General features: G+C 47.3%; 1 protein-coding gene across 2 annotated transcripts in view; it reads right to left on the bottom strand.

Moving 5' to 3' along the window:
• Positions 1–257: 257 nt before the first annotated feature.
• KRCC1 (lysine rich coiled-coil 1) overlaps positions 258–25,135 on the bottom strand; it is a 28,679-nt gene continuing 3,801 nt past the window's right edge. The window contains exons 2-7 of one of the 2 annotated variants that reach the window (XM_044284151.1): positions 10,728–10,834; positions 9,313–9,414; positions 8,194–8,377; positions 4,495–4,752; positions 3,756–3,849; positions 258–1,377 (exon numbers count right to left, since the gene is read on the bottom strand). In XM_044284151.1, the coding sequence (XP_044140086.1) occupies positions 660–1,377; positions 3,756–3,849; positions 4,495–4,752; positions 8,194–8,377; positions 9,313–9,414; positions 10,728–10,834 (1,463 nt within the window). In that variant the 3' untranslated portion in view covers positions 258–659. Of the gene's footprint in view, positions 1,378–3,755; positions 3,853–4,494; positions 4,753–8,193; positions 8,378–9,312; positions 9,415–10,727; positions 10,835–25,135 lie in introns of both variants that reach the window. The other variant, XM_044283451.1, reaches the window with a different exon arrangement.

The raw sequence follows: 25,135 nt of genomic DNA on the forward strand, positions 1-25,135 counted from the left end.
GGTAATCCATTAACTAAAAAAGCCAACACAAAAAAGTGCAACAAACCAAAGATCGTCTTTAAAAAAAAAAAAACTCACGCAGAAAGAAATTAAAATTATTTTGAAAAATTCCTCAAGAATTATTCCACAGGGAGCGAAATCCATAATTCACCGGCATTAAAAAGCCATTGAAACGAAGCTTTGTAACTTCAAGAAAAATCCCTCATGTGCAGAACAAAATAAAATCCAACCCAATAAAGTGACAAGTACAAACTGGAGACGGCTCTGGGTTTACTCATAGAAAAAGTCGCTCACATAATCACAAATGTAGAAATCCCCCTTGTAATGGCAGCAGCAGCGGAAAAAAGGTTTGAGCCTAAACAAGGATATTGGAAATATACAGTTTTTTGGGGGAAGGAAAGCCCTTAAAGTCAGACTATACTTGTTAGACGAAAACAAAGAAAAAAATAAATTAGACCTCTATGTGAGACACTATTCGGCAAAATACTCTATATATACCAGGCCTCTGGTTACTTCTTCTCAGTGGTCTCCTCCCCAGTTAAGTACAACAAGGTGTTCCTCCTGGATCGTGTCCCATATTCCTGGACCCATGATTTTCTGAGACGTTTACCACAGACTCTTATTAAAGTAACATATTTTATCTATTGTCTTACGCGTCCCTAGAACCCCAAGATGGACTCGTCCCACAACATCTCTTCTTCCGTTCTTTGGTCCTCTATCTTTTTAGGTTTTTTGTGTTTCTTGCCCTCTTTGTCGGCAGCCGGCTCCTCTCTCTTCTTCTTGTCTTTCCGATGCTTGGACTCTTCCGCTTTCTTCTCCCGCTCGCCATCGTCTTTCCCCGAGTCAGAATCTTCTATTTTCCGTTTTTTCCTCTCGCTGCTCCCGTTTTCTCGTCTTGTTTTGCTGTGTTGATGTTTCCGGTCTTTGCTTCTGTGCTCTCTTTTGTGTCTTTTCTCCTTCTTGGAGGAGCTGCTGCTTTCATTTGAGGAGGAATCCTCGCTGGAGTCTGGGCTGGAACAAGGGCGTTTTCTGTTGGGAATGGTTCTGCTGGGTATTTTTGGGGTTGGCTTTTGAGGCCAGTAGGGCTTATCCCAACCTGCCGCTCTTAAATCAGGCGGATGATGGGAATTATATGGAGGGTAGGGCATGGGGGGATGATGCGGATACTTATATGGGACAGGGAGACTAGTTTTAGGATGAGTAGGTGCAGGCACAGGTTCTTCCTCCTCACAGCTATCAGAGTGATCCTTATCTTGCCTGAACTTTTTGGGTTCCAGCCCCCTTGCCTTCTGTACTTTTATATAATCTGCCAGTTCATCTTGAAAAGAGTTATATGCCTTCTTTGTGGTTTTCATGACATTTGCCACCATTGTCTCCCTAAGGAAACAAAATGAGATATGATTATATAAATGTACATGTTAGTATATTAGTTATCTCTAATGGTATAACCATCAGTCCTGCCGATTGGGGGTAGGCGATAGGTCGTCTATATCTCTTAGGTGCCGCGGCAAGGGGTTCAACAGCCGTTATCAGAGTCATCACCACCATTACCTACTTGTTAGAAGGACCCCCTTGACAACAAGCAGGTCATGAACTGTCCCTCCTAATGGGTCCCCCAGCGATCTGTAGTCTGTGGGTAAATCTGGAAACTTCCCTGCAGCGCCCCCACAGGGGAAATTAATAATTACACAGTGCCCAATCATATCAATGGGTTGTGTGTGTAATGCAGGACAGGACAGGTCCTCCCGAGCGAGAGACACTCTTTATACTCTTTGGCCAAGAGTTGAGGATCCTTTATTAAGGCCCCATGCACACGACCATATCCATCTGTATAGCATCCGCATTTTATTTGCGGGCCCATTGTCTATCTTTTTGCGTGACCGACATATGAATGCGGAAAGCTTTCCGAATCAGTATGTCCTTTCCGCAAAATGATAAAACAGGTCCTATACTTGTAATCAAAATGCCGATCATGGTCCTATTGAAGTCAATGGGTTCTGCAAAAAATGCAGATGTAACACAGACCGCATCCGTATTTTGCGGCTCTGTGATTTATGGACAACAATACGGATAGGGTTGTGTGCCTGGGGGCCAATTCTCTATATTCTCTAGATGGTATATAAAAATAGGTTTTCTAAACAGACAACTCCTCCAGAGGTTAATATCATATGAAAAGAAAACTCGACCCGATTAAGGCTACTTTCACACTTATGTTTAACTTTTCCGGTATTCAGATCCCACAGAGGATCTCAATACCGGAGAAAAACGCTTCAGTTTTGTCCTCATTTATTGTAAATGGGGACAAAACTGAACGTAACGCTCCAAAATGCATTATGTTCCGTTTGGTTGCGTTCCCATACCGGACAGAAAACCGCGGAGCAAAACGGATCCGGCATGACTCACAATGCAAGTCAATGGTGCCAGAATCATTTTCTTAGCTACAATAGAAAACGGATCCGGCATTGCTATTTTAAAGATAATACAAACGGATCCGTTCATAACGGATGCAGCCGGGTGTATTATCCTAAACCACATCAAACAGGTGGTCAGTTTAAGACTACTTTCACACTCGTGTTTGGTGCGGCTCCGTCATGGATCTGCACAGACGGATCCGTTCAGATAATACAACTGCATGCATCAGAACGGATCAGTTTGTATTATCTGTAACATAGCCAAGACGGATCCGTCTTGAACACCATTAAAAGTCAATGGAGGACGGATCCGTTTTCTATTGTGCCAGAAAACGGATCCGTCCCTATTGACTTACATTGTGTGTCGTTTGGCTCAGTATAGTCAGACGGACACCAAAACGCTGCTTGAGGCATTCTGAGCGGATCCTTATTCAGAATGCATTAGGGCAAAACTGAAACGTTTTGGCCCGCTTGTGAGAGCCCTGAACGGATCTCAAAAACGGAAAGCCAAAACGATAGTGTGAAAGTAGCCTTACATGTACATGTGACCAATGCTGTAGATCAGGGCTAGTAGTGGTAGCCTAAACACAACCACACCAATCACTCCCATTTTCCTTTGCACAGGCATCCTAGGAGCTCAAAATAAACCTATGTACTAGAGCAAGTCATCCTTGGGTATTCCACCCCGCCTAGTGGTGGACTGCTACAGCACAGACACCAAGGCAGCAACAATGGGAGCCACAGGCTTAAGGCTACAGGCTCCCTACCATCATGACACTTTTGGCCAGGATTTAAAGGCAATGGACACTTTTGGGGAGATTATTTTCTAATAACTGAATTTACTAATTTTGGGTAAACAGTGTTTTTTTTTTTTTCAATTGGTCTTTATTAAAAAAAAAAAATCTGCAGATTTTGTGATACAGGGATTAAAATTCAGTCTGTTTGCAGGCTATCACTTCTGAGTCAAGTCAGCTGACAGCTCACGTGAAGTCGCGTGCTCAGCATGGGCCCCGCTGATCAGACACTTATCCCCTATCTTGTGGATCGGGGGATAATTGTTTTGTGGTGGCACAATGCTTTAAAATCAACAGTGGTAGTCTCAGGTACATGACAAAACCGTCACTACGCATTATGTGACACGGCCATGGACAACACATCATTAGGTATAGTCTTGTAAGCAAGAAAGACCAGGAAACCGCTGACTGCATCTAGCCATTATCAAGGCTCACAGAATTTGCTAGCCATCCTGCAATTTGTAAAAGAAGCCTTTTGCAGTTAATAGGTCTGGCTCTAATCATGTCTGCTGCTGGATCACAGACGTGCATCCTCAGGACCATTACTCACTTGATGTGGTGCTTGTTGCCTTGCATATGGGACTGGTACATCTCTATGGAGGTCAGGGTAATGTTGCAGATTGGGCACACATATATTCCTTCACCTGCTGTTGTGAGAGATCATAATGTTACAGTTCTTACAAAATGCACCGACATATGACAACCTTCAAGGGATTCTCCGGGACTCCCGCCGATCAGCTGTACAAAGGGGCCGTAGCATTCCGCGAGCGCTTAAGCCTCTTCCTAAGCTACGTGATGCCACGTTCATTGGTCACATGTGTGAACGGGGCCACTATACAATGTACGGCGCTGTGCTTGGTAAGCTGCGAGGAGGTCGCGGTGCTCACGGGAGCACTGCCGGCTTCACAACAGTTGATCATCAATATAAGATTGGCGGGTGTCCGACTCCCAGCACTCCCGCCAATCTCATATTGATGACCTGTCCTGGGGATAGGTCATCAATATGTAAATCCCGGAGAACCCCTTTAAATCTGAAACTAGTTTATATTTCCAGCTACCCCTCAATATCAATTACCAAATGCACTAAAATATATTTAAAGGAAAGGTCCGGGTAAACTTGATATAGTGTGCTAGGGACTAGTGCAGGCTCTGAGCGGGTGGTGCGGGACACAGAGAGTTCCTCCCCCTATACAACTATATCAATAGCAGCGTGTCTCTTGGAGGACCTACCCTGTTTGTGCCTTACAACCAACTGATTTTAATACTATATGTGCTTTATTTCTCCTTACCCCCAGAGTCTATAGGGACCCCAGTATCCCCCATCTCTTCCATCATTTTCTTGCGTGCTTTGTTGCGGGCGTGCTTTTTCCCACTGTAGTGCTGCTGGGCCACCAGGGGCTTGTTGAAAGAGGCACAGCAGAGCTTGCAGTACTTGTTTGGGTCACTTAGGTCAATTGAATTATCACCGCCGGCAGGATCTGAGCTTGCGTCCTGCTGGTTGGACTTCTCTGTCAGAGGGGAGAATGTGGGATCGGACTCGTCGACAGCTGCAAAGGAGAAGAAGAGCAGCAGCTGAGACAACACATGGCACCACAGCTGTGACAACAGGACAGGTTGTGCTCCGCAGCCAGCAATACCCCGGACAGTGCCATCATTATCAGTAGTGAATATGCAGATGATCGGGGTTGTCAGGAATTACATCGTTATTTTCTCTGAAAAATGTATTCATTCATATAAGGTCATCAGCCTTACTAACGTAGGATATGCCCCCATTGTCTGATAGGTGCGGGTCCCACCGCTGGGACCAGCACCTATATCGAGAACGGAGCAGGGAGCACTGTGGCAGATTTCCTGGGCTCCGTCCACCACCAAGCGCTATGGGAGCGTGCCGCGCTCGCGCGGCCCATGCTCCCATTCATTTCTATGGGGCAGACGGCAATAGCCGAGCCAGAGCTTGGCTATTTTCGGCGGCCCCATAGAAATGAATGGAGGGCGGCTGCGCATGTGCAGTGCGCTCTCCTTCACTTTCGGGGCTCCGTTCTCGATATAGGTGCGGGTTCCAGTGGTGGGAACCGCACCTATAAGACAATTGGGGCATATCCTAGCGATATGCCCCCATTGTCTGAGATGAGAAAACCCCTTTAATAAAAGTGTAATTTACTGGTTCCACCTGTGACCACTGTGTCTGACTCCAGCGGCGGCACCACAAGCATAAGGGGGGGGGTGCACTGGCTGGAATTGTATAAAATTTGTAATTTAGGTTGGTAATACTGACAATTTCATTAAAAAGGGAAAAAACTGGGGGGAAAAAATGATTAGCACCAAATGCACTCCCCACCATTTTTACACTACATAAAACCTTTGATATACCACAGCAGCATACCAAAGGTTTTGAACGGTGGGGGTCTGGGTACTGAGACCTCCACTACTTTTAACTAAATACGTCAGCGTCCCAAATCTCTTTAGTTTCCTGATAGTTTGTCACAATGTACAAGCCAAAGGAATCATCCTGGAACCCAAGTGGTTTAGCTCGCTGAGGATTGTTTAAGTGTAGCAAACTATCAGCTGTGAGAAGTCTGTACTGACTTTAAAGGGAACATTCACCATCTATCCACAGGGTAGGCGATAAATGTATGGACACTGGAACCCCCACCGATCATTAGAATGGGGTCCTCTGTGCGAATGGAGTGGTGGTAGGCATGTGCGACCACTGCTCTATGGAGCTGAGGAAGATCGCTAAGACAAAGCACAATCACACAGACTACCCCTAGTCTCGAACTGATCGCGGTTCCAGCAGCTGGACTTCCAGCGATTGCACATATGGATAGGTGACAAATGTTTTTTTAAGTATTTGGGTATAAACAAGAAACTCCCTTTTTTTATTTTTTTACTAACAGCAAGCAGAGATCTTGACAATGGCAATGAATTGAAATGTGAAGCGTATTAGAAAGCTGCAAATCAATTCCTTTCCTTATGATTTATAGATGTTTTCATAAAACTGGAAAATCTCTTTCAAATGTAGCTCCCGGTTACACTTGTTCCGAATGGTTAAAGGGGTTGTCCAGGGTTAGAAAATCATGGCTACTTTCTTCCAGAAATACTGGCACACCTGTCGATAGGCTGTGTCTGTTGGGCCCCTTTCAGACGGGCGAGTATTCCGCGTGGATGCAATGCGTGAGGTGAACGCATTGCACCCGCAATGAATCCTGACCCATTCATTTCTATGGGGTTGTGCACATGAGCGGTGATTTTCACACATCACTTGTGCGTTGCGTGAAAATCGCAGCATGCTCCTCTTTGTGCGTTTTTCACGTAACGCAGGCCCCATAGAAATCAAATGGGGTTGCATGAAAATCGCAAGCATCCGCAAGCAAGTGCGGATGCGGTGCGATTTTCACGCACGGTTGCTAGGAGACGATCGGGATGGAGACCCGATCATTATTAACATTCTGAATACAGAATGCATAGTACAATAGCGCTGGAGGGGTTAGTCCACTTAATCGCGCAGCCGGCATCTCCTTCTGTCTTCATCTTAGCTGTGTGCGGTAACAGGACCTGTGGTGACGTCACTCCGGACATCCCATGATCCATCACCATGGTAAATCGGAGTGACGTCACCACAGGTCCTGTTCCTCCACACAGCTAAGATAAAGACAGAAGGAGATGCCGACTTCGCGATCAAGTGGACTAAGGTGAGTTAAATTATTATTTATTTATTTTTAACCCCTCCAGCGCTATTATACTATGCATTCTGTATTCAGAATGCTATTATTTTCCCTTATAACCTTGTTATAAGGGAAAATAATACAATCTACATAACACCGATCCCAAACCCGAACTTCTGTGAAGAAGTTCGGGTCTGGGTACCAAACATGCGCGATTTTTCTCACGCGAGTGCAAAACGCATTACAATGTTTTGCACTCGCACGGAAAAAATCGCGCGTGTTCCCGTAACGCACCCGCACATTTTCCCGCAACGCCCATGTGAAAGAGGCCTTAAGCTACGCTGCAGTGCTAACTTGCAATACCAGGCACAACTTGTGGACAGGTGCGGTGCTGCTTTATGGAAGAAAGCTGCCATGTTTCTGAAATCCTGGTCAGCCCCTTAAAAAAACTTTTTCAAATGAGGGTGCAACTTTAAAGGGGTTATCTGGGTCACAGATCACGATGACCTATTCTCGAGGTCATCTATATGAGATCGGTGGAGGGCTGACACCCACCACCCCCACAATCAGGTGGTTAAAGGGGTTGGCCAGTCTCATACATTGCTGGCACTTATCTCTAGAATAGAGCCCGCAAAGTGAAGGAGAACATACGGAGCATGCGTGGCCGCCCTCCATTCACTTCTATGCGCTGGCTCAGCTATTTCCATCAGCCCCAATGGACTGGTGGCCGCACCGCCACAGTGCGCTTCCCATTCATTTCTATAGGACTTCTGAAAATTGCCAAACATGCCAGTGGGTTATTTTCGTCTCTCCCACAGAAATGCATCGAGAGTGGCTGCGCATGCGTGGTCCATCCTCCTTCTAGAGATAAGCGCTGGTCCGAGTGATATGCCACCAATGTGTGAGATGGGCCAACCCCTTTAAGGAAGAACTGGAAACTATACCGTGTAGAGAGCACAGCTCCACCTACAGTGTAGTGGCAGTTCCAGGGTACTGCAGCCTAGCTCTCATTCAAGGGAATGGCAACTGTGCTGCAGTAGACCGGCGCTGAAAACTACACAGTGTATAGTGCATTCTGTTTCCGCTCCATATACTATACACAAAACAGCTAATCGGTGGCAGACCCCCACTGATATGATATAGATGAGCTAACCTAAGGATGGGTTATCAATCTCTGTAGCCCAGACATTCAGCTTGGTCTGTAGCTGTAGGGGGGGAAGGCCACCCCGATGGTTACACTGCTCCACTTCTTACAGGGTAACGGTGTCTTCAGAGCTGCCAGAGCAACACCAAAGACAACTGTCCGTCTGTGTCAGTCCTCACCTGTTTCTACCTGGGCATTCTCCTCAGGGCCCGTTGACCACTCGCTCTGTTCTCCACTCATCTGCTTCAGCTTCTTGGCATGAATCTTCCCAACATAATGCGACTGGGCGACAACTGGAGAGCTGAACACCATGTTGCAGAGGCTGCAGAACCTGTTTTTGTCTAGAGATATGCCTTTCTCCACCTGAAATGACACAACATGGTGAGATTTTACGTATCGTGGGGGGTGCTGCCGCCGCCGCAACAGGGACGGGGCTTTCCTACAATGAGATCAAATATAGATTGGTCGCGACCGATCACGGCTCAGCTTTCATTCATTTTCATTTCTGTGATTGGTTGATACGGTCAGATTTTTTGCTGCACCATTTTGCATCTGTTTTTTGTAAAGGGGTCTGTCTAAAAATCTAGCAACGGCTGCGCCAAATGTATTTCTGATTTAGGGGATATTTAGCTGTTGAATACGTGCACGTGAGCTAAAGGCGCGAGGTGGCGTTTCATTACAGACCAATGAATTATACAGAGTGCGCCATTGTGATAAAGGTGTCGCGATTTGCGCCAAATTAACTGTTTCATGCTTCCTCTGCCCTGTACTGATCACTTGGGTTTGAAGATACTGAAAATAATTGAAGAGGCGGCACCAGTGTAAGGCTACTTTCACACTCGCATTTGCTGCGGATCCGTCATGGATCTGCACATACGGATCCGCACCGATAATACAACCGCATGCATCCGTTCAAAACGAATCCGTTTTTATTATCTTTAACATTGGCCAAACGGATCCGTATTGAACACCATTGAAAGTCAATGGGGGGGGGGGGGGGGATCCGTTTTGCATTGTGTCAGTGAAAACAGACCTGTCCCCATCGACTTACATTGTGTGTCAGGATGGATCCGTTTGGCTCAGTTTTGGCAGACGGACACCAAAACGCTGCAAGCAGCCTCCAGAGCGCAATGGAGGCAAACTGATGCATTCTGAGCGGATCCTTATCCATTCAGAATGCATTAGGGCAAAACTGATCAGTTTTGGACAGGGTGTGTGAGAGCCCTGAACGGATCTCACAAACGGAAAGCCAAAATGCGAGTGTGAAAGTAGCCTAAAAGCTTAGAAGGAAAACTCACGTGAAAATCGACATGCTCCACTTTCTGTTTTTTCTTATAAGTCAGTTCTTCCAGCTCCTGTTTCAGGAAATACAGTCGCACTTTTTGCGCGTGCCTCTTACCCTGCAGAAAGAGGGAAAGGATCACATCATCAGACTTCACTGTAATAACCATATAACTGAGTTATGATAATACGTAGTAGTTTATTTCATAATAACGTCGGCAACACCTGTTATGTGGTCCTGCTAGTGCCTGATGAAGGGCTTATGTTAGCCCGAAACGTTGCAAGCAACTTGTGTACCACTGTGCCTGGCTGAAATATTATGAAATAAACTACTACGTATTATCATCATCATCACGGAGTGCTGTCTAAAAATTTGTGAGATATTTACAGTTCTTGAGGTGGAGCTATAGAACGCAACCCGGACGTGCACCCAACTTGGCCAGTCTCAGAAAAAGTGCTGTGGTCTAATATTTTTTGAAAACATATAACCGAGTTACGACACTTCCAAGCTCCGCTTGTTGTCGTAAAGGGGTATTCCCGATGCTATCAATGTCAGACAGGTGCAGGTCCCACCTCTCCCATCTCCAGACCAGGCCCAGAAGTAAAGTCAGAGCAGCCATGCATGCGTGGCCACCCTCCGTTCACTACTATGGGTGTGCTGGCTGGGCTATTTGGGCAAGTCAATTAGTGAGGAATAAAAAGGTGGTCGTGCACGTGCGGTGCTCTCTCCATTCACCACTATTGGACTCCCGAAAATATCCGAGCACACTTGCTTGGCTTTTTATGAAATTCCTGTAGCAGTGAACGGAGGGCGTACGGTGCACGCAGTGTGCTCTTCTTCTCTTCGGAGGCATCATTCTGGACATAAGAGCAGGTCCCAGAGGTGGGGCTCATCTGACATTGATGGCATATCCAAGCCACAAGCCATCAATGTCTGAGATGGGACTAGCCCTTTAATGGAAACTTATTTGGGTACACAATAGGGTAGTCACTGTATTTACAGCTGGTTTCACAGTTCAGAACTGCATTCACAATTCTGTTGCTCGCTGTTGGAAACTGTCAGCAGGGTTGTTGCCAGATCCATCACCAACAGAGCGCCTAAAATGCATGGAGACGTTGACTTTTTCCTGTATCAGATTATTTATTGTACGGAGACTACACTTAGCGAAGTGTAACTCCCCAAAAATCTCTGTGTAGAAAAGTGAAAAAGCAAAGAATGCTGGAAGGAGTTCAGCTCTGAAGGCTGAAGAATGGTGAATGCAGCTGTGGCCTGTAGCACAGGTTGTAAGTTGGAATCTGTAATCACTGGTGATGCCCGATTATGATTTATTATTACGTAATGACTAGGCTCTTTCTTTGAATGGAGAACCAGGCCCAGGGTAAAGTTTGAGTGGGGAAACATCACGGACCTATAGGTTTAAAGGCCTCATACCTCATAGTGTGCATTTCTGTGAGCTTCGAACTGTAAGACCGCCCCACACACCCTACAGAAGGTGTCCGTAAAAAGTTCTTTTTTGGTTTTTTCATCCAGTTCAATCTCTGTGGAACAATAATGGAAACCATTCAGCAAAGACACAAAGTGCAGAAGAAGACACATGTAACAAGCCTTAGATGTATGCTGGTCAAGCCTGCCCATTTCAGCGGGGCCAGTTGGCAATCTAGGGTTAGATTTCAACACGGCCGATCCTTTTGTTCCTCAGAGAGAAGTCGCCATCACTGCTGCTATCTAAAACACATGCCACATATGTATCAGGGAGGTCGGGTGATAGCTGCTGCCCATCTAATGTGAACGGCCTGAGGTTTCTTCTGCATTGGCCTATAATTCAGCCATGACGAGCGCCGATCAGCACTCGTTCATAGACCTTTACATGGGTCGATTCAAAGAGTCAGAGATGTGTCCAAAAAACTCAAACGCAGTTCAAAACAAGTACACCAGTATATTTGGTTCAAAACGTGCCTATAAACCGTCGCGAGTTCAATAGTAAATCTCGTCTATAATCACAATTAATTCTCTAACAGCAATCTCATCTGTGATCACAGATACGAATATCTGCTCAGGCAAATGGACCTTCAGAGACGGTGAGCCCCTCGGAGGCTCGTTAGTCAGGCCTTCTAGCATTAGGCCATAGAAGTGAATGGAATCGAGGTCACACACGCACACCGTCATTCACTCAGGAAAATTGGGGCCCTCTATTCTCATGATCGGTCGGGGGGCCCAGCAGTCGGACCAGACAGTACATTTATAAGCAATCCTGTGGATAGACAATAGATGATTTTTTTTTCTCTTTTTTAATGGGAAAATCCCTTATAGACCTCATGCACGCGCCCGATTTTGCCGGTCGGATGCGGACCCATTCACTTCAGCGGGGCCACAAAAGATGTGTTAAGCACACAACATCCACACAGTTGTCTGTATCTGTATGTCCATCCCGCAGCCCTGCCAAAAAGATGTCCTATATGTGTCCGTTTTGTGGACAGGATAGGACATTTCTTGAGGCGTTAAAAAGAAACAGCTCGGCTGATAACCGTATTATGCCGATCTGCAATTTGCAGACCATAAAACGGATACAGTCGTGTGCGTGAGCCCTAAAGGCCCTCAGAAGGGCTCGTTGACACTAGGTCATCTTTTTACGTATCGGTGGGACACATCTTCATTGACACATGGGACCTTCTCCTCTGACATCTCAAGCAGTTCTGTGGACCTAAGAAAAGTTGACTGTGCTGTATAGTATGAGCGAGCACCAGACACCACCTTTCGGTGCTTGGACAGAATAGCATCTAGACGAGCCGCTAACAAGATGGCCGTTCATCTGAATGGCCACCAAGAACACTACTTCTTACTTTCCACTTGGGAAATGTCTAGCTGGCCAGTCTTCAGGAGTTTCACTCTTAGGGCTCATGCACAGCCTTCCGGATTGCAGACCCATTCAAGTGCATACGGGTGCGGCCGGCACAAGACCCCCTAAGACATATTGTGCTATTTTTTTTTTAAATTTGTAATAAAACTGATTATTCCCATAATTTTAAAAAATATATTACACCCCTTGTCCATAAGCCATATTAGAGCACGTTGATGTCACAGAGTGGTTCCCCGGCTTTGGATGTCCATCTCCGCTATGTAAGCCCAGCTCCCACTCTGGCCGAGAATCGCCAAACTCACCTTTCCCAATCCTCTGACTTCAGGGTAGGTTTCTATTTAAAGTGCACCAGGATCAACCTTATTCAACCAGACATGTTGCCTGGTAGGGTGGATCCTGCTGTTTAAAATGATACCTGTCTTAGGAAAATCAATTGCACCAATCACGAGACAAAAAAAAAAACATGCAAATTAGGGCTCCAGTGCACAAAGGGGCGGGGCCTAAGCTCAGCTTTCCTGTGCTGGCCATGCCCCTTAGTGCACTGAAGTCCTAATCTGCATAAAGAATAAAAGTCCCTTTTTCTCGGGAACGCCTCATCTGATCTTCAAGACAGGTATCATTTTAATTGGCAGGATCAATGGGGCTGATGCTGCTGACAGGTGCTCATTAAGGAGCAGTTATCTTGCTGCTTCTATATGTCTGTAATCCGGCGCCACACATGCCGCAAACCAAGTGCCTACCGCTCCGTTGTGTGGCCGCACAGGGAGGCTGTGTATTTCCATAGCCACGGTTCTGCGGTATACTGGGATAGCAAGCGGTTTCTTTCAGATATTGCTCATATAGGGGACCCTTTTATATTTGGAATAATCTACAGTATGTACGTAATTTCCCAGCATGAAATCGTAACCTCCCTTACCATAGGTAACCTCCCGGCGGTATAACTGCACTAGTTCTAACCTGCCCACAGCAGAGGCGACAAATGCCTGATTACTGGGGTCCGGCTGGTCTCTAGAACAGGGATCCCGAGCCCCCCTCCCTGCACGACCACGGTGTATGAATGGAGCAGTGGTCAAGCATGCAGCTCCATCCATTGTCTAGGAAAATGTACAGAACAGGTCGCACTGGTCTTTCTCCACTAGCCCCACAGAAGCAGGGGGTAGGCTTGACCTCCGTTATTCCTCCTGGAAATGTATGAATAAATGGCCGTTCCCCTTCTCAAAGGCGTGTGTCCTTACACGGTCTGACAAGGAGATTGGTCACACCTAGTGGCCATTGTATTGGGGAACGGCATAATGCAGGGTTGCAAGAAAAGGGATTCCTCTTTTCAGCAAGCTTTCTGCCTGAACCTCGTGCACGGACATTCACACTACCACAAAGGCATCTGAAGACGCACGAGACAGGCGGCCGACTATCAGCGGTCTCAGGTGCCATTCCGTACCCAGCTGTCTGCCATTTATTCCCATATGATCCCCTGGTCCGCAGATACGGCAGAAGCTGCACAATGTGACTGCCATCCTGGGTTATACAACAGCTGTAGTCGTTCAATCGTACCCGTAAGGCCTCATGCACACAACCATGTCCGTTTTGCGGTCCACAAACCGCAGATCTGCTAAATATGTGGATGGATGTGGCCCATGTGTCAACTGCATTTGTCTTGTGTGGATCCATCCATTGACTTCAACGGGTCCGTACCTTGCAGACATTTTATATATTTCTGCGGAACGGACATACGCCCGATGATTTCTGCATCTATACATTTATTCTGCAAACAGAACAAGTCCTAAAATGTGGACAACGAACCCACTGAAGTCAATGGGTCTGCAAAAAATGTGGACGCAACACAGACATGAACCTCAGGCCTCATGCACACAAATGTATTTTATGTCCGTGTCCGTTCATTTTTTTTTGCGGATCGTATACCATTCATTTCAATGAGCGCGCAAAAAAAAAACGGAAGGTACTCTGTGTGCATTCCGTTTCCGTGTTTCTGTTCCGCAAAAAAGTAGAACATGTCCTAGCATTATGGACAAAGATAGGACTGTTCTATTAGGGGTCAGCTGTTCTGTTCTGCAAAATACAGAACTCACACGGACGTCATCCGTATTTTTTTGCGGACTGCAAAATACATGCGGTCGTGTGCATGAGGCCTTATTGAGAATAATGTGGCCTGACCCGTACCAAACGCTGGATTATTCGTACCACTTGGAACAAAAAGTAATTTGGGAATAGGAAAGGGGGTAGGAGGGGGTGTTAGTTGGATGCTTTCTGGCATGGAAACACACCAGGTCATCGTGCAGGGAATCACTGGCCTCAGCAGTATAACGGCATGGAATTGCTGAGCTCAGTAACTGGCTGCAGAGGTGACGTGGTGCGCATGGGATGTCACTGCTGCAGCCAAGAAAAAAAAAAAAAAACATTGCCGCTCTGGAGGACTGCAAAGATGACTTCTATTTTATCACACTCGCTGTTGGGGTTTTTATACATTTCTATTCTTTTCCTTAGTTTTTTTTTTTTCTCGCTGCGCTTTTATGTGGCTTTTTTAAGAGTTTTTTTATTATTGTAAAATGTTAGACAGGCATTTTCTCTGGTGTTTTATAACACATAGGCAGAAAGTTTAGTTTAGAAAAAAAAATAATACACACAACGCAAAAACAAAAAAAAACTCCAATAAAAATAAAAACACTCTAGTGAATTTCATAATTCACTTTAGCGGCAGTAACCAGGCCGGGCACTGGAATGGAGTGGTGGGGAGCAGGAAAGTGCGATTTTCATTGAGTATCACATGCTCTAGGGCAGTGGTCGCGAACCTATGGCATGGGTGGCAGAGGCGGCACCCGCCCCATGGAAAAAGTCTATGGTGTACCAATATGCCCAAGGCTACTTTCACACGCGCGTTTTGGGCGGATCCGTCATAAATCTGCAAAAACGGATCTGTTACAATAATACAACCGCATACATCCATTATGAACGGATCCGGTTGTATTAGGGTACTTTCACACTTGCGTTTTTCTTTTCCGGTGTTGAGTTCCGTCACAGGGGCTCAATACCGGAAAAGAACTGATCAGGCATATCCCCATGCATTTTGAATAGAGAGCAATCCGTTCAGGATGCATCAGGATGTCTTCAGTTCAGTCTTTTTGACTGTTAAGGACGGAGATAATACCGCAGCATGCTGCAGTTTTATCTCCGGCCAAAAAAACTGAACACTTGCCGGAATCTGCATTGATTTCCATTGAAATGTATTAGTGCCGGCATTAAAATTGCCACATTGACGGATCCGTTATTCCGGTCCGTGCATGCGCAGACCTTTAAATCTGTGGGGAAAAAAAATACCAATCCGTTTTTCTGGATGACACCGGAGAGACGGATCCGGTATTTCAATGCATTCGTCAGACGGATCCGCATCTGGATCCGTCTGACAAATGCCATCCGTTTGCGTCTGGATTGCCAGATCCAGCAGGCAGTTCCGGCGACGGAACTGCCTGACAGAATCCTCTGCCGCAAGTGTAAAAGTAGTCTTATCTGTAACATAGCCAAGATGGATCCGTCATGAACTCCATTGAAAGTCAATGGGGGATGGATCCACTTTCTATTGTGCCAGATTGTGTCATAGAAAACGGATCCATCCACATCGACTTACATTGTGTGTCAGGACGGATCCGTTTGGCTCAGTTTCGTCAGACAAACACCAAAACACTGCAAGCAGCCTCCAGAGCGGCATGGAGACGGAACGGAGACAAACTGATGCACCCTGAGCGGATCCTTCTCCATTCAGAATGCATTGGGGCAAAACTGATCCGTGTTGGACCGTGTGTGAGAGCCCTGAACGGATCTCACAAACGGAAAGCCAAAACGCCAGTGTGAAAGTAGCCTTAGACTTCTCCCGCCATTCACCAGCGCAGGGCGCACTATGGGCACTGAATGTAGGCGGTTATTATAGCTAAATGATAAATTACATGGAAGATATTCTATATTGGTGTTCAGGTCGAATTGCCGTGTTGGCACTTTGCGATAAATACGTGGGTTTTGGGTCACAGTTTGGGCAAGCGTCGGTAAAAGGTTCCCCATCACTGCTCTAGGGGCTAGTAAAAAAAATAAATAATAAAAAGTGCCATAATAGTGGAAAACTCCTAAAAGTGTCATCTGGAAGCATAAAAAAACCACACATTTTGTCATACACCCTGCTTAGGAGTTCTGACCGTACAGAGCGGGGGTTCTCTGCTCAGGATCCTTCTCATCTCTTGGCAAAAGTGGACAATCCTTACAAATAGCACCTCTCTCCTTGTCCTGCATTATGAAGGCGACCCACTGATATGAAAAATAATTGTGTAATACTTATTTTCCCCTGTGGTGGTGCTGCAGGGAAACTGAACACTTACTCCCCACAGATTACAGCGATCACTAAGTTGATCACATGGCAGGACACTCTATGATCGACTTATAGTACTAAGAGCAGGGATTTCCCCTTCAACTGGATGGATCATTCACTGTAAAGTTGGTCACAAAGATTTTTTATTGGCTGTTCTATGGGCTAAACCTTTATCCTACATCTACGGACAGAAACATGGTGGCCCATCACCTCACAAGACTGGGTACGCTGAAATCCTGTTACGTTTTGTCCTGATGACCTGGAAGGGACCATACATGACAGGTCTCTGTACCTCCATGTGGTATGCAGTACATTTGTATGGAGAGGTGTCTGTACTTACTCCCTGTAGCTTCCCCCTCTCTGCCCTTTGTCATGTACTTTCTGAAAGGAACACAGTCACTCCCAGCAAGGAAATGTGATGGATGACCCACGTCCGTAGACAGTCCCAAGGCTGCATCACCAATGACCTACTAACAGACAAAACCAGGAAACAATACTCTGTCCTCCTTCTCCTTGACCTGTCCTCTGCCTTCGACACTGTTGACTACTCCCTTCTGTTGCAAACTCTCTCATCTCTTGGCATCACTGACCTGGGCTTCTCCTGGATCACATCATACCTCACAGACCGGACGTTTAGCGTCTCCCACTCCCGCACCACATCCTCGTCTTATTCCCTCTCTGTTGGTGTTCTGCAAGGCTCTGTCCTAGGACCCCTGCTTTTCTCCATCTTCACTTTTGGCCGTGGACAGCTCATAGAGTCCCATGGCTTTCAGTATCACTTATATGCTGACGACACACAAATCTACCTCTCTGGTCCAATCACCACCACCTTACTACCCAGTATCCCACAATGCCTATCTTCTATATCCTACTTCTTCGCCTTTTGCTTTCTAAAACTCAACATGGATAAAACAGAATTTATTATCTTTCCCCCCATCTTGCTCAACCCCAACAGACCTATCTATCACGATCAATGGCTGCACACTCTCCCCGGTCAACCAAGTCTGCTGCCTTGGAGTGACCTTGGATTCTGCCCTTTCCTTGCGACCGCACATCCAAGCCCTTTCCACCACCTGTCACCTCCAATTTAAAAACATCTCCCGCATCCGTGCTTTCCTTAACTTTGAATCTGTGAAAATGGTTGTACATGCCCTCATCATCTCCCGCCTAGACTACTGCAACACTCTCCTCTGTGGCCTTCCATCCAGCACTCTCGCACCCCTCTAATCTATCCTCAACTCTGCTGCCCAACTAATCCACCTCTCACCCTATTACTACTCTGCCTCTGCCAATCCCTTCACTGGCTCCCCATTGCCCAGCGAATTCACTTCAAAGTACTAACAAATACATACAAGGCCGTCCACAACCTGTCCCCTCCCTACATCTCTGAGCTACTTTCCCGATACACCCCCACACGCACTCTCCGATCCCTACAAGACCTCCTTCTCTCCTCTTATCGCCTCTTCCCACAATCGACTCCAGGATTTCTCCCGTGCATTCCCCATACTCTGGAACTCGCTACCCCAACATATCAGACTCTCACCTACTCTCTTCAAAAGAAACCTGAGAACCCACCTCTTCAGACAAGCCTACAACCATTGACCCTGCTGCCTCTATACCGCCATGACCAGCTTCACCCGCACCTACTGTGCCCTTCTCCCATACCATGTAGATTGTAAGCCCTCACGGGCAGGGCCCTCTCTCCTTCTGTACCAGTCTGTAACTCGTCTTGTTTATGATTAGTGCAATTGTCTGTATTATGTATGTGCACCGCTTATCATATGTACAGCGCTATGGAATGAATGGCGCTTTAATAATAAATAATAATCACCAAATGTTGTCTAGGGGGTCCGCAGCAATCACTGCACACGTGGGCAACACATGCACACCCAACACTTGGCATTTCATAGGAGCCAAGCAGCCAACAAAACTTGCCATTGTAATAAAAATAAAAAAATGTATCTCTGGATGACGAAAATCCAATAGACTACTACAGTGGTCCAGGAAGTTCCTTAAAGAGGTTTTACCATCCCATACAATGGGGGCATATGGCTAGAAATTGCCCCCATTGTCTGATAGGTGCGGGTCCCACACCTACAACGGAGCGGGGAAATTAATGGAGAGCGAACTGCGCATGCACAGCCGCCCTCCATTCATTCATTTCAACGGGGCCGCCGAAACGCTGGCTCGGCTATTTCCGTCTTCCCAACAGAAATGGATGGGAGCAGGGGCCACGCATGAGCGGTGCGCTCCCATTCACTTGTATGGGAGCAGCGCTGGGTGGTGGACGGACCCCTCTCGCCGCTCCGTTCTCCTTGTAGGTGCGGGTCCCAGAGGTGGGACTCGCACCTATCAGACAATGGGGGCATATCCTAGCGATATGCCCCCATTGTATGTGATAGGACTGCCCCTTTAAAGGAGTTCTCTGCTTTGCACAATCCCTACATGTTCCAAGGGTCCCTTGACAATAAGCCGATTGTTGGGAGTCCTGCTGCTTGGATCCCCAGTGATCAGCGCAGCCTTTAAAGAAACCTAGTAGTTAAAGGGGTTCTCCAGGCTTTTACTATTGATGACCTATACTCAGGATAAGTAATCAATATCAGAGAGGCGGGGGTCCAACACCCGGCTCCCCCACCAAGCAGCTTTATGAAAAGACAAAGTGCGCAAGTGACGTCTCCTGTCTCTCTTCCTGTCTGCTGCTGTTCGATTTCTCTGCAGCGCCATCAGAGGAGAAATGAAGTATTACACGGTGTCCATTCAAAACAATGGGTTGTCTGTGTACTGTAGGACAGGACAGGTCCTCGAAAGAGAGAGATGCTCTTACTAACCACTCTCCTCTCTGAGATAAGGATCCTGAAGAGAGGATCTAGTAACACAAGATTACTTATTAGAATATGTCAAAATTACTTACACTAATTTATCCGAATTAGGAGTCCGGCTGTTGCCGATCAGCTGTATGAAGGGGGAGGCGAGAATTACTTACACTGCTCCGTGCGCCTGCGAGTTGTACACTTAGTAGCGGCTGCGCAGGTCACTGCAGCGTGTCCTGGTCACTTGAGAGGGTTCAGTTTCGGCTACAACTACACAGTGACAGTTACCACAGGGTAAAATTTGGGTTGCAGATCACAAGTGACCATTCTAGTTGTGTGTGACGACGCCTCACTTGTGATCAGTCAGCAATTTGGATTTTTTTTAATCGGTGTTGAAAATCCCAAACTATAAAACAAGACATGCGACTCTGTACACATTGGGGGTCATTTACAAAGACCGCGTTTTACTCCGTTCTTTATTTCTCCCATGCACTGGTGGAGAAGGTGCCTAGGCCTTAGTAATGAGGTGCACCGGTAGCAGTCCATGCAGCTGGTGCAAAAACTATTCTGGCCCCTGACTGGAGTCGTTTTCACTCCGCTTTTACACCTGAAAAGATGGGAAACGGGTTGGGGCCAAATTTCCGGCCCAAACACCCAAAGGGCGAGCACAGAACAAGAATGCCTGACCGACAATATTTTTTGTTAAAGAAACCGCAAAACGGGGTCTTGCAACTTTTTATTACGACCAAGACTTGTAAGTAAATGACCCCCATTGACTGGTCACACAACTTTGAGTATTCTGGTAGGTAAAGGTTGTCCTCTATTCACAGGATAGGGGATAACTATCAGAATGGTGGGGCTGGGACCCCCACCGACCACAAGAATGGGGGCCTGTACCCCCTGCTGCTCCCCTGAAATGACCAGAGCAGCCAATCACACATGTGTAAAAGCTCCATTCATTTCTACTGGAGTTCCGGAGACAGGTGAGTGCTGTACTCTGATATCTCCGGAACTCCCATAGAAATGAATGGAGCTTTTACACATGTGCGATTGGCTGCTCTGGTCATTTCAGGGGAGCAGCAGGGGGTACAGGGCCCTGTTATCCTGATCCCCACCGATCTTAGTTATCCCCTATCCTATTCTGCCCAGCAGTGTGTTCGATGACGTCACCGGCTCTGATAGAGTGAAATTATGGGTATGTCCGGGGTTCAGCTCTGAACTTGGACAACCCTTTTAAAAGGGGCTTCCCGAAATATAAATACTGATGACATAATCTCAGAATACGCAATTAATATTTGATTGGTGGGGGTCTGACACCGTGCCGATCAGCTGTTTCAGTGTAGCATCAGCGGTTTCACTGCAATAGGAGCAGCGCTGCAGTAACCAGCTCCAACCACTACACAATGGACGGCGCTGTATAGTTTCGGCACTAGAGCTACTCTAAATCAGTGGAGGGTGTCGGACCCCCGCCAGTGTACATATTGATGGGCTACCCTTAGGATATGAACCTGGCATTTTCTTACCAAAGATTTTTTTTTTATTATATTTTTCTTTCAGCCTTAATTGGGATCAGCTCCCAATTTAAAGCAAGAAATATACGGATGTAAAATCAATGTTCAATGCTCCAGCAAGGTAAAGGCAGAAGCGGTGGTCGCTTTCAGCGAATACGTGGCAGAAAGCCATACGTGGCGGATTTACCCACATTCTCTGCCCGGCTCATATTTCTGCAATGTGAGGAAGGGGTTTTGTAAATCCAGCCACATGTATTGTAGTGTGAACAATGGGGGTCATTTACTAACAGCGCTACGCCAGAGTGGTGGGGGGAGAGATATAGGTCCTGGCAAATTTACTAACATTTAGGGCGGCTGGCGGCATTTTCACTACAGCTGCACGGCTGTCACCTCTTTATAAATTAGGAGCTTCCTCCGGCAGTGCAGGGGCTATCAGAGACCAGCGTAAAAAGCCGCCCTTTGATAAATGACCTCCAGTGTATGTGTACATACCTCTAGGACAGGAATGGCCAACCTGAGGCTCTCCAGATGCTGCAAAACTACAACTCCCAGCATGCCCTGACTGCCAACAGTTATCAGCCTACAGCAGGGCATGGTGGGAATTGTAGTTTTACAACAGCTGGAGAGCCACAGGTTGGCCATGCCTGCTCTAGGGGATATTCCAGGATTTTGGCCCTTTTTAATGACACCTAATGACAGAATTACACTCACTTGCCCCCATCGCTATGTTCGGCAATCGTCCAGTGGCTTATTTACTTCTGGTCATTCTGCGGACCGGGTCACATGCGCCGCTGCAGCCAATTACTGGCCTCAGTAGTGACCCAGCAGTGTTGAGCCACTTGGGGACAAATAATTACTGATGCTAGCCATTGGCTGCAATGGAGCATACGACCCTATCTGTACCCCGGCCAAAATGAATAACCTTAATAAGTAATCAGTATCTGATCGGCCGGGATCCCAGTCGATCAGCTGTTTGAGAAGGCAGTGGTGCTCCTGTGAGGGCTGCGGCCTTCTCTCTGCTCACCAAACACAGCGCCGTATAGTGGCTGTGCTTGGTATCGCAGCTAGGCCCATTCACTTCAATAGGGCTGAGCTGCGCCTAGGCCACATGACCAATGAACGGGACATCACTCAGCCTAGGAAAAGCTGTGAGAAGGCTGCAGCGCTACTACTAGCACCACTGCCTTCTGAAACAGCTGATCTACGGGGATCCTGGGTGTCACACCCCCACCGATCAGATACTGATGATCTATTCAGAGGGTAGGTCATCAGTAAAAAAAAAAAACTCTGAAAACCCTTTTAAAGGGGTTGTCTGGTTTCAGAGCTGAACCTGGACATATCCCCATTTTCATCCAGGCTGCTCCCCTGATATGAGCATCAGAGCTTTTTATGGAGATCCAATGACGTTCCGAGCTTTCCATGGGTAAAGCTAGGCAGAGGCTTCAACCTAGCAGTGAGCCCGGCGATGTCACCGCCACAAATGGGAGGGCTTTAGCGGTGCCCTAGCCTGTAAAACGGCTAGGTCAGTGCTAAAGCCCGAGCATCAGAGCCTGTGACGTCACCGGGAATACTGCTAGGGGGAAGCGCTGTATCGCGCAGGGCAAGGGAGAGCATTGGAGTATGAAATGCTCCGATGCCCATATCAGGGGGGCTGTCTGGGTGAAAACAGGGATATCTCCGGACCCCTTTAAGGGCACAACCACACGGTGCTTTTGTGACACGGCCTTCTGCGGTCAAGTACCATGCGGCCCTAAGAGGGCTCTAATTAAACTAATCAAGACCGCACTGTGAAGTTTAATGAAAGCCCACTGTGGCCCAAACGGCCGCATGGTACACAACTGTGCCGCGTGGTTGTATCCTAAGGCTAATTGTACCCTATCAGGCAGAGCCATAGGCACGCTGTTTCAGTAGGGAAATCTGTACTGATTTCCGCTGTCAAGAGCTGCCATGTGAATGGTGTCAAAAGAGGAGCTCCCTGGCTGGGGCACTGCGCGCAGAGGGGCTCCCTGGCTGGGGCACTGCGCGCAGAGGGGCTCCCTGGCTGGGGCACTGCGCGCAGAGGAGCACGATTTGGGGCACTGTATATGGAGAAAATCCTTGGCTGGGGCACTGCGCACAGTGGAGACCCCTGGCTGGAGCACTGCGCACAGTGGAGACCCCTGGCTGGGGCACTGCGCACAGAGGAGACCCCTGGCTGGAGCACTGCGCACAGAGGAGATCCCTGGCTGGAGCACTGCGCACGGATGAGATCCCTGGCTGGAGCACTGCGCACGGATGAGACCCCTGGCTGGAGCACTGCGCACGGATGAGACCCCTGGCTGGAGCACTGCGGACGGATGAGACCCCTGGCTGGAGCACTGCGCACGGATGAGACCCCTGGCTGGAGCACTGCGCACGGATGAGACCCCTGGCGCACTGGGTACTGAGACCCCTGGCTGGGATACTGCATGCAGAAGAGCTCCCCGTCTAAAGCACTGTGTACATAGAAAGTCCCTGGCAGGAGCACTGCGTACAGAGGAGATCCCTGGCTGGAGCACTGCGTACAGAGAAGATACCTGCCAGGGGCACTGCCCACAGAGGAGCTCCCTAGCTAGGTCAATGCATATGGAGAAGACCCCTGGCTAGGGCACTGCGTACAGAGATGCTCGCTTGCTGGGGCACTGTAAGGCTCATTCAAGAGAAAAGGCAAAACAATCAATATCATCTAAACATCAATCATCTATCTTTTTATTAGAAGTTGGGCACAGACCACTTCCACATACGAGCTGGTGTTCTTTAGGTGGGGTATTGAAACATGTCCTATGTGTGACATCAGTGGCTCACAAGCACCAGAAAATAAGATGTCATACCCCATACTCAAAAGTGGAGGAATCAGTTTATTATACCATATATAGATGTGATGGAGGGGGCTCCTCAGACCCACATCACACAGAAGATGGATCCAAAGGGCTCCCTAACCACATCATACATGAAGACAGTGGAGTAACCTTATGGCATAGTGTAATGTCAACGGACTCTGAGGTCCCACAAACTCAGACTGAAGACTTTCCAAAGAAAAAGGGTCTTCAAGACTCTAGATCTTCAGGCTGGAGTTAGATGACCACGTTGACTGCATATCTCTTACAGGACAGCGGTCACATTATAAATTTAATAGAATAAATAACATAACTGACCGGAAAGTCATGCCACTATATAACAGCTCTACCTCAAGGCAAGGGTCCATGTGGCTCCTCTCCATCGTCGTGATCTAGCCCCAGCCTGAAAAAACCTAGTTGTGAGCTCCGATCACCTACTGGGTGCGTGGTGAGGGCATCTCCAACATCTGTACCAGTGTATTCTACAGTGTTATTCACACTTTTACCTTATAATGGAGATCAGCAAACATCCCCTTTACTTCTAATTCCAGTGAAGTCAGCTCTATATTATAAACCTACTTACATGGTGGTAGATCTCTCAGAGGAACACTGCAATCACAGGAGGGGGTTAGGAGCAGGTATTATAACAGAGACGGGAGCTAACTATTCCCAATGTGTACACCGCCAGGTAGATCCCCCTCCTAGAACATTTATTCATTAGTCTATGGAAATTCCCATGATGTGACTGAAGCTGAATGGAGATGGAAAGAGCTGGCCCTGATCCAACCTTCATGACTGGGTCAGCCTCGCTGGGTCTAGAACCTCCGCCTTATAACTAGAGCCTTAGGTTTCCTAGTAGAGGCCAATATCCTGGTCAGTGGTAGAAGCATGAGACGCTCACATCCCAGGAGAAGATAGCTTGTGATAGTTCTCCCATGACATATGCCGATGAGCCTAGATTAATATATTAGAGAATCGCTAATTGCCTCTGCTAATGGGCTAATAAGGAAGCCAAAGGGGACTTGAAATCTCAGTGGTTGCCCTGCCAAGGCTGCAAATACACGTTCTAAGAAATTTGCTCACACATTTACGAGACAGTCCTCTAAGTGAACGTTCACGTCTACAGGTCCTTTTAGACGGGCTCATTTAAATCTAAAGCATGCGTCCATCAACGATATAAAACGTCGACTGGCGCTCTTTTAAAGGACCCGATGCAAAAGTGAAAGGAGGCCGAACATTTTTTAGCAACATTGTTCGTCCCTCATAGTTTGCATATTCTGCAGGACGTTCCCCGTTCTCCGATCGCACTCCTTTGTTGGCCGACTACTGCCCTCTTTAATAGTGGGAAATTCTCGAGTCTGGTTGATGTTCGCCAGGACAGAAGGAAACCACATTGACGACCCTCATCATAGGGGCTGTCCACTTTTACATGACTTT

Source organism: Bufo gargarizans, chromosome 1 (genome assembly GCF_014858855.1).
Source record: "Bufo gargarizans isolate SCDJY-AF-19 chromosome 1, ASM1485885v1, whole genome shotgun sequence".
Classification (NCBI taxonomy): domain Eukaryota; kingdom Metazoa; phylum Chordata; class Amphibia; order Anura; family Bufonidae; genus Bufo; species Bufo gargarizans.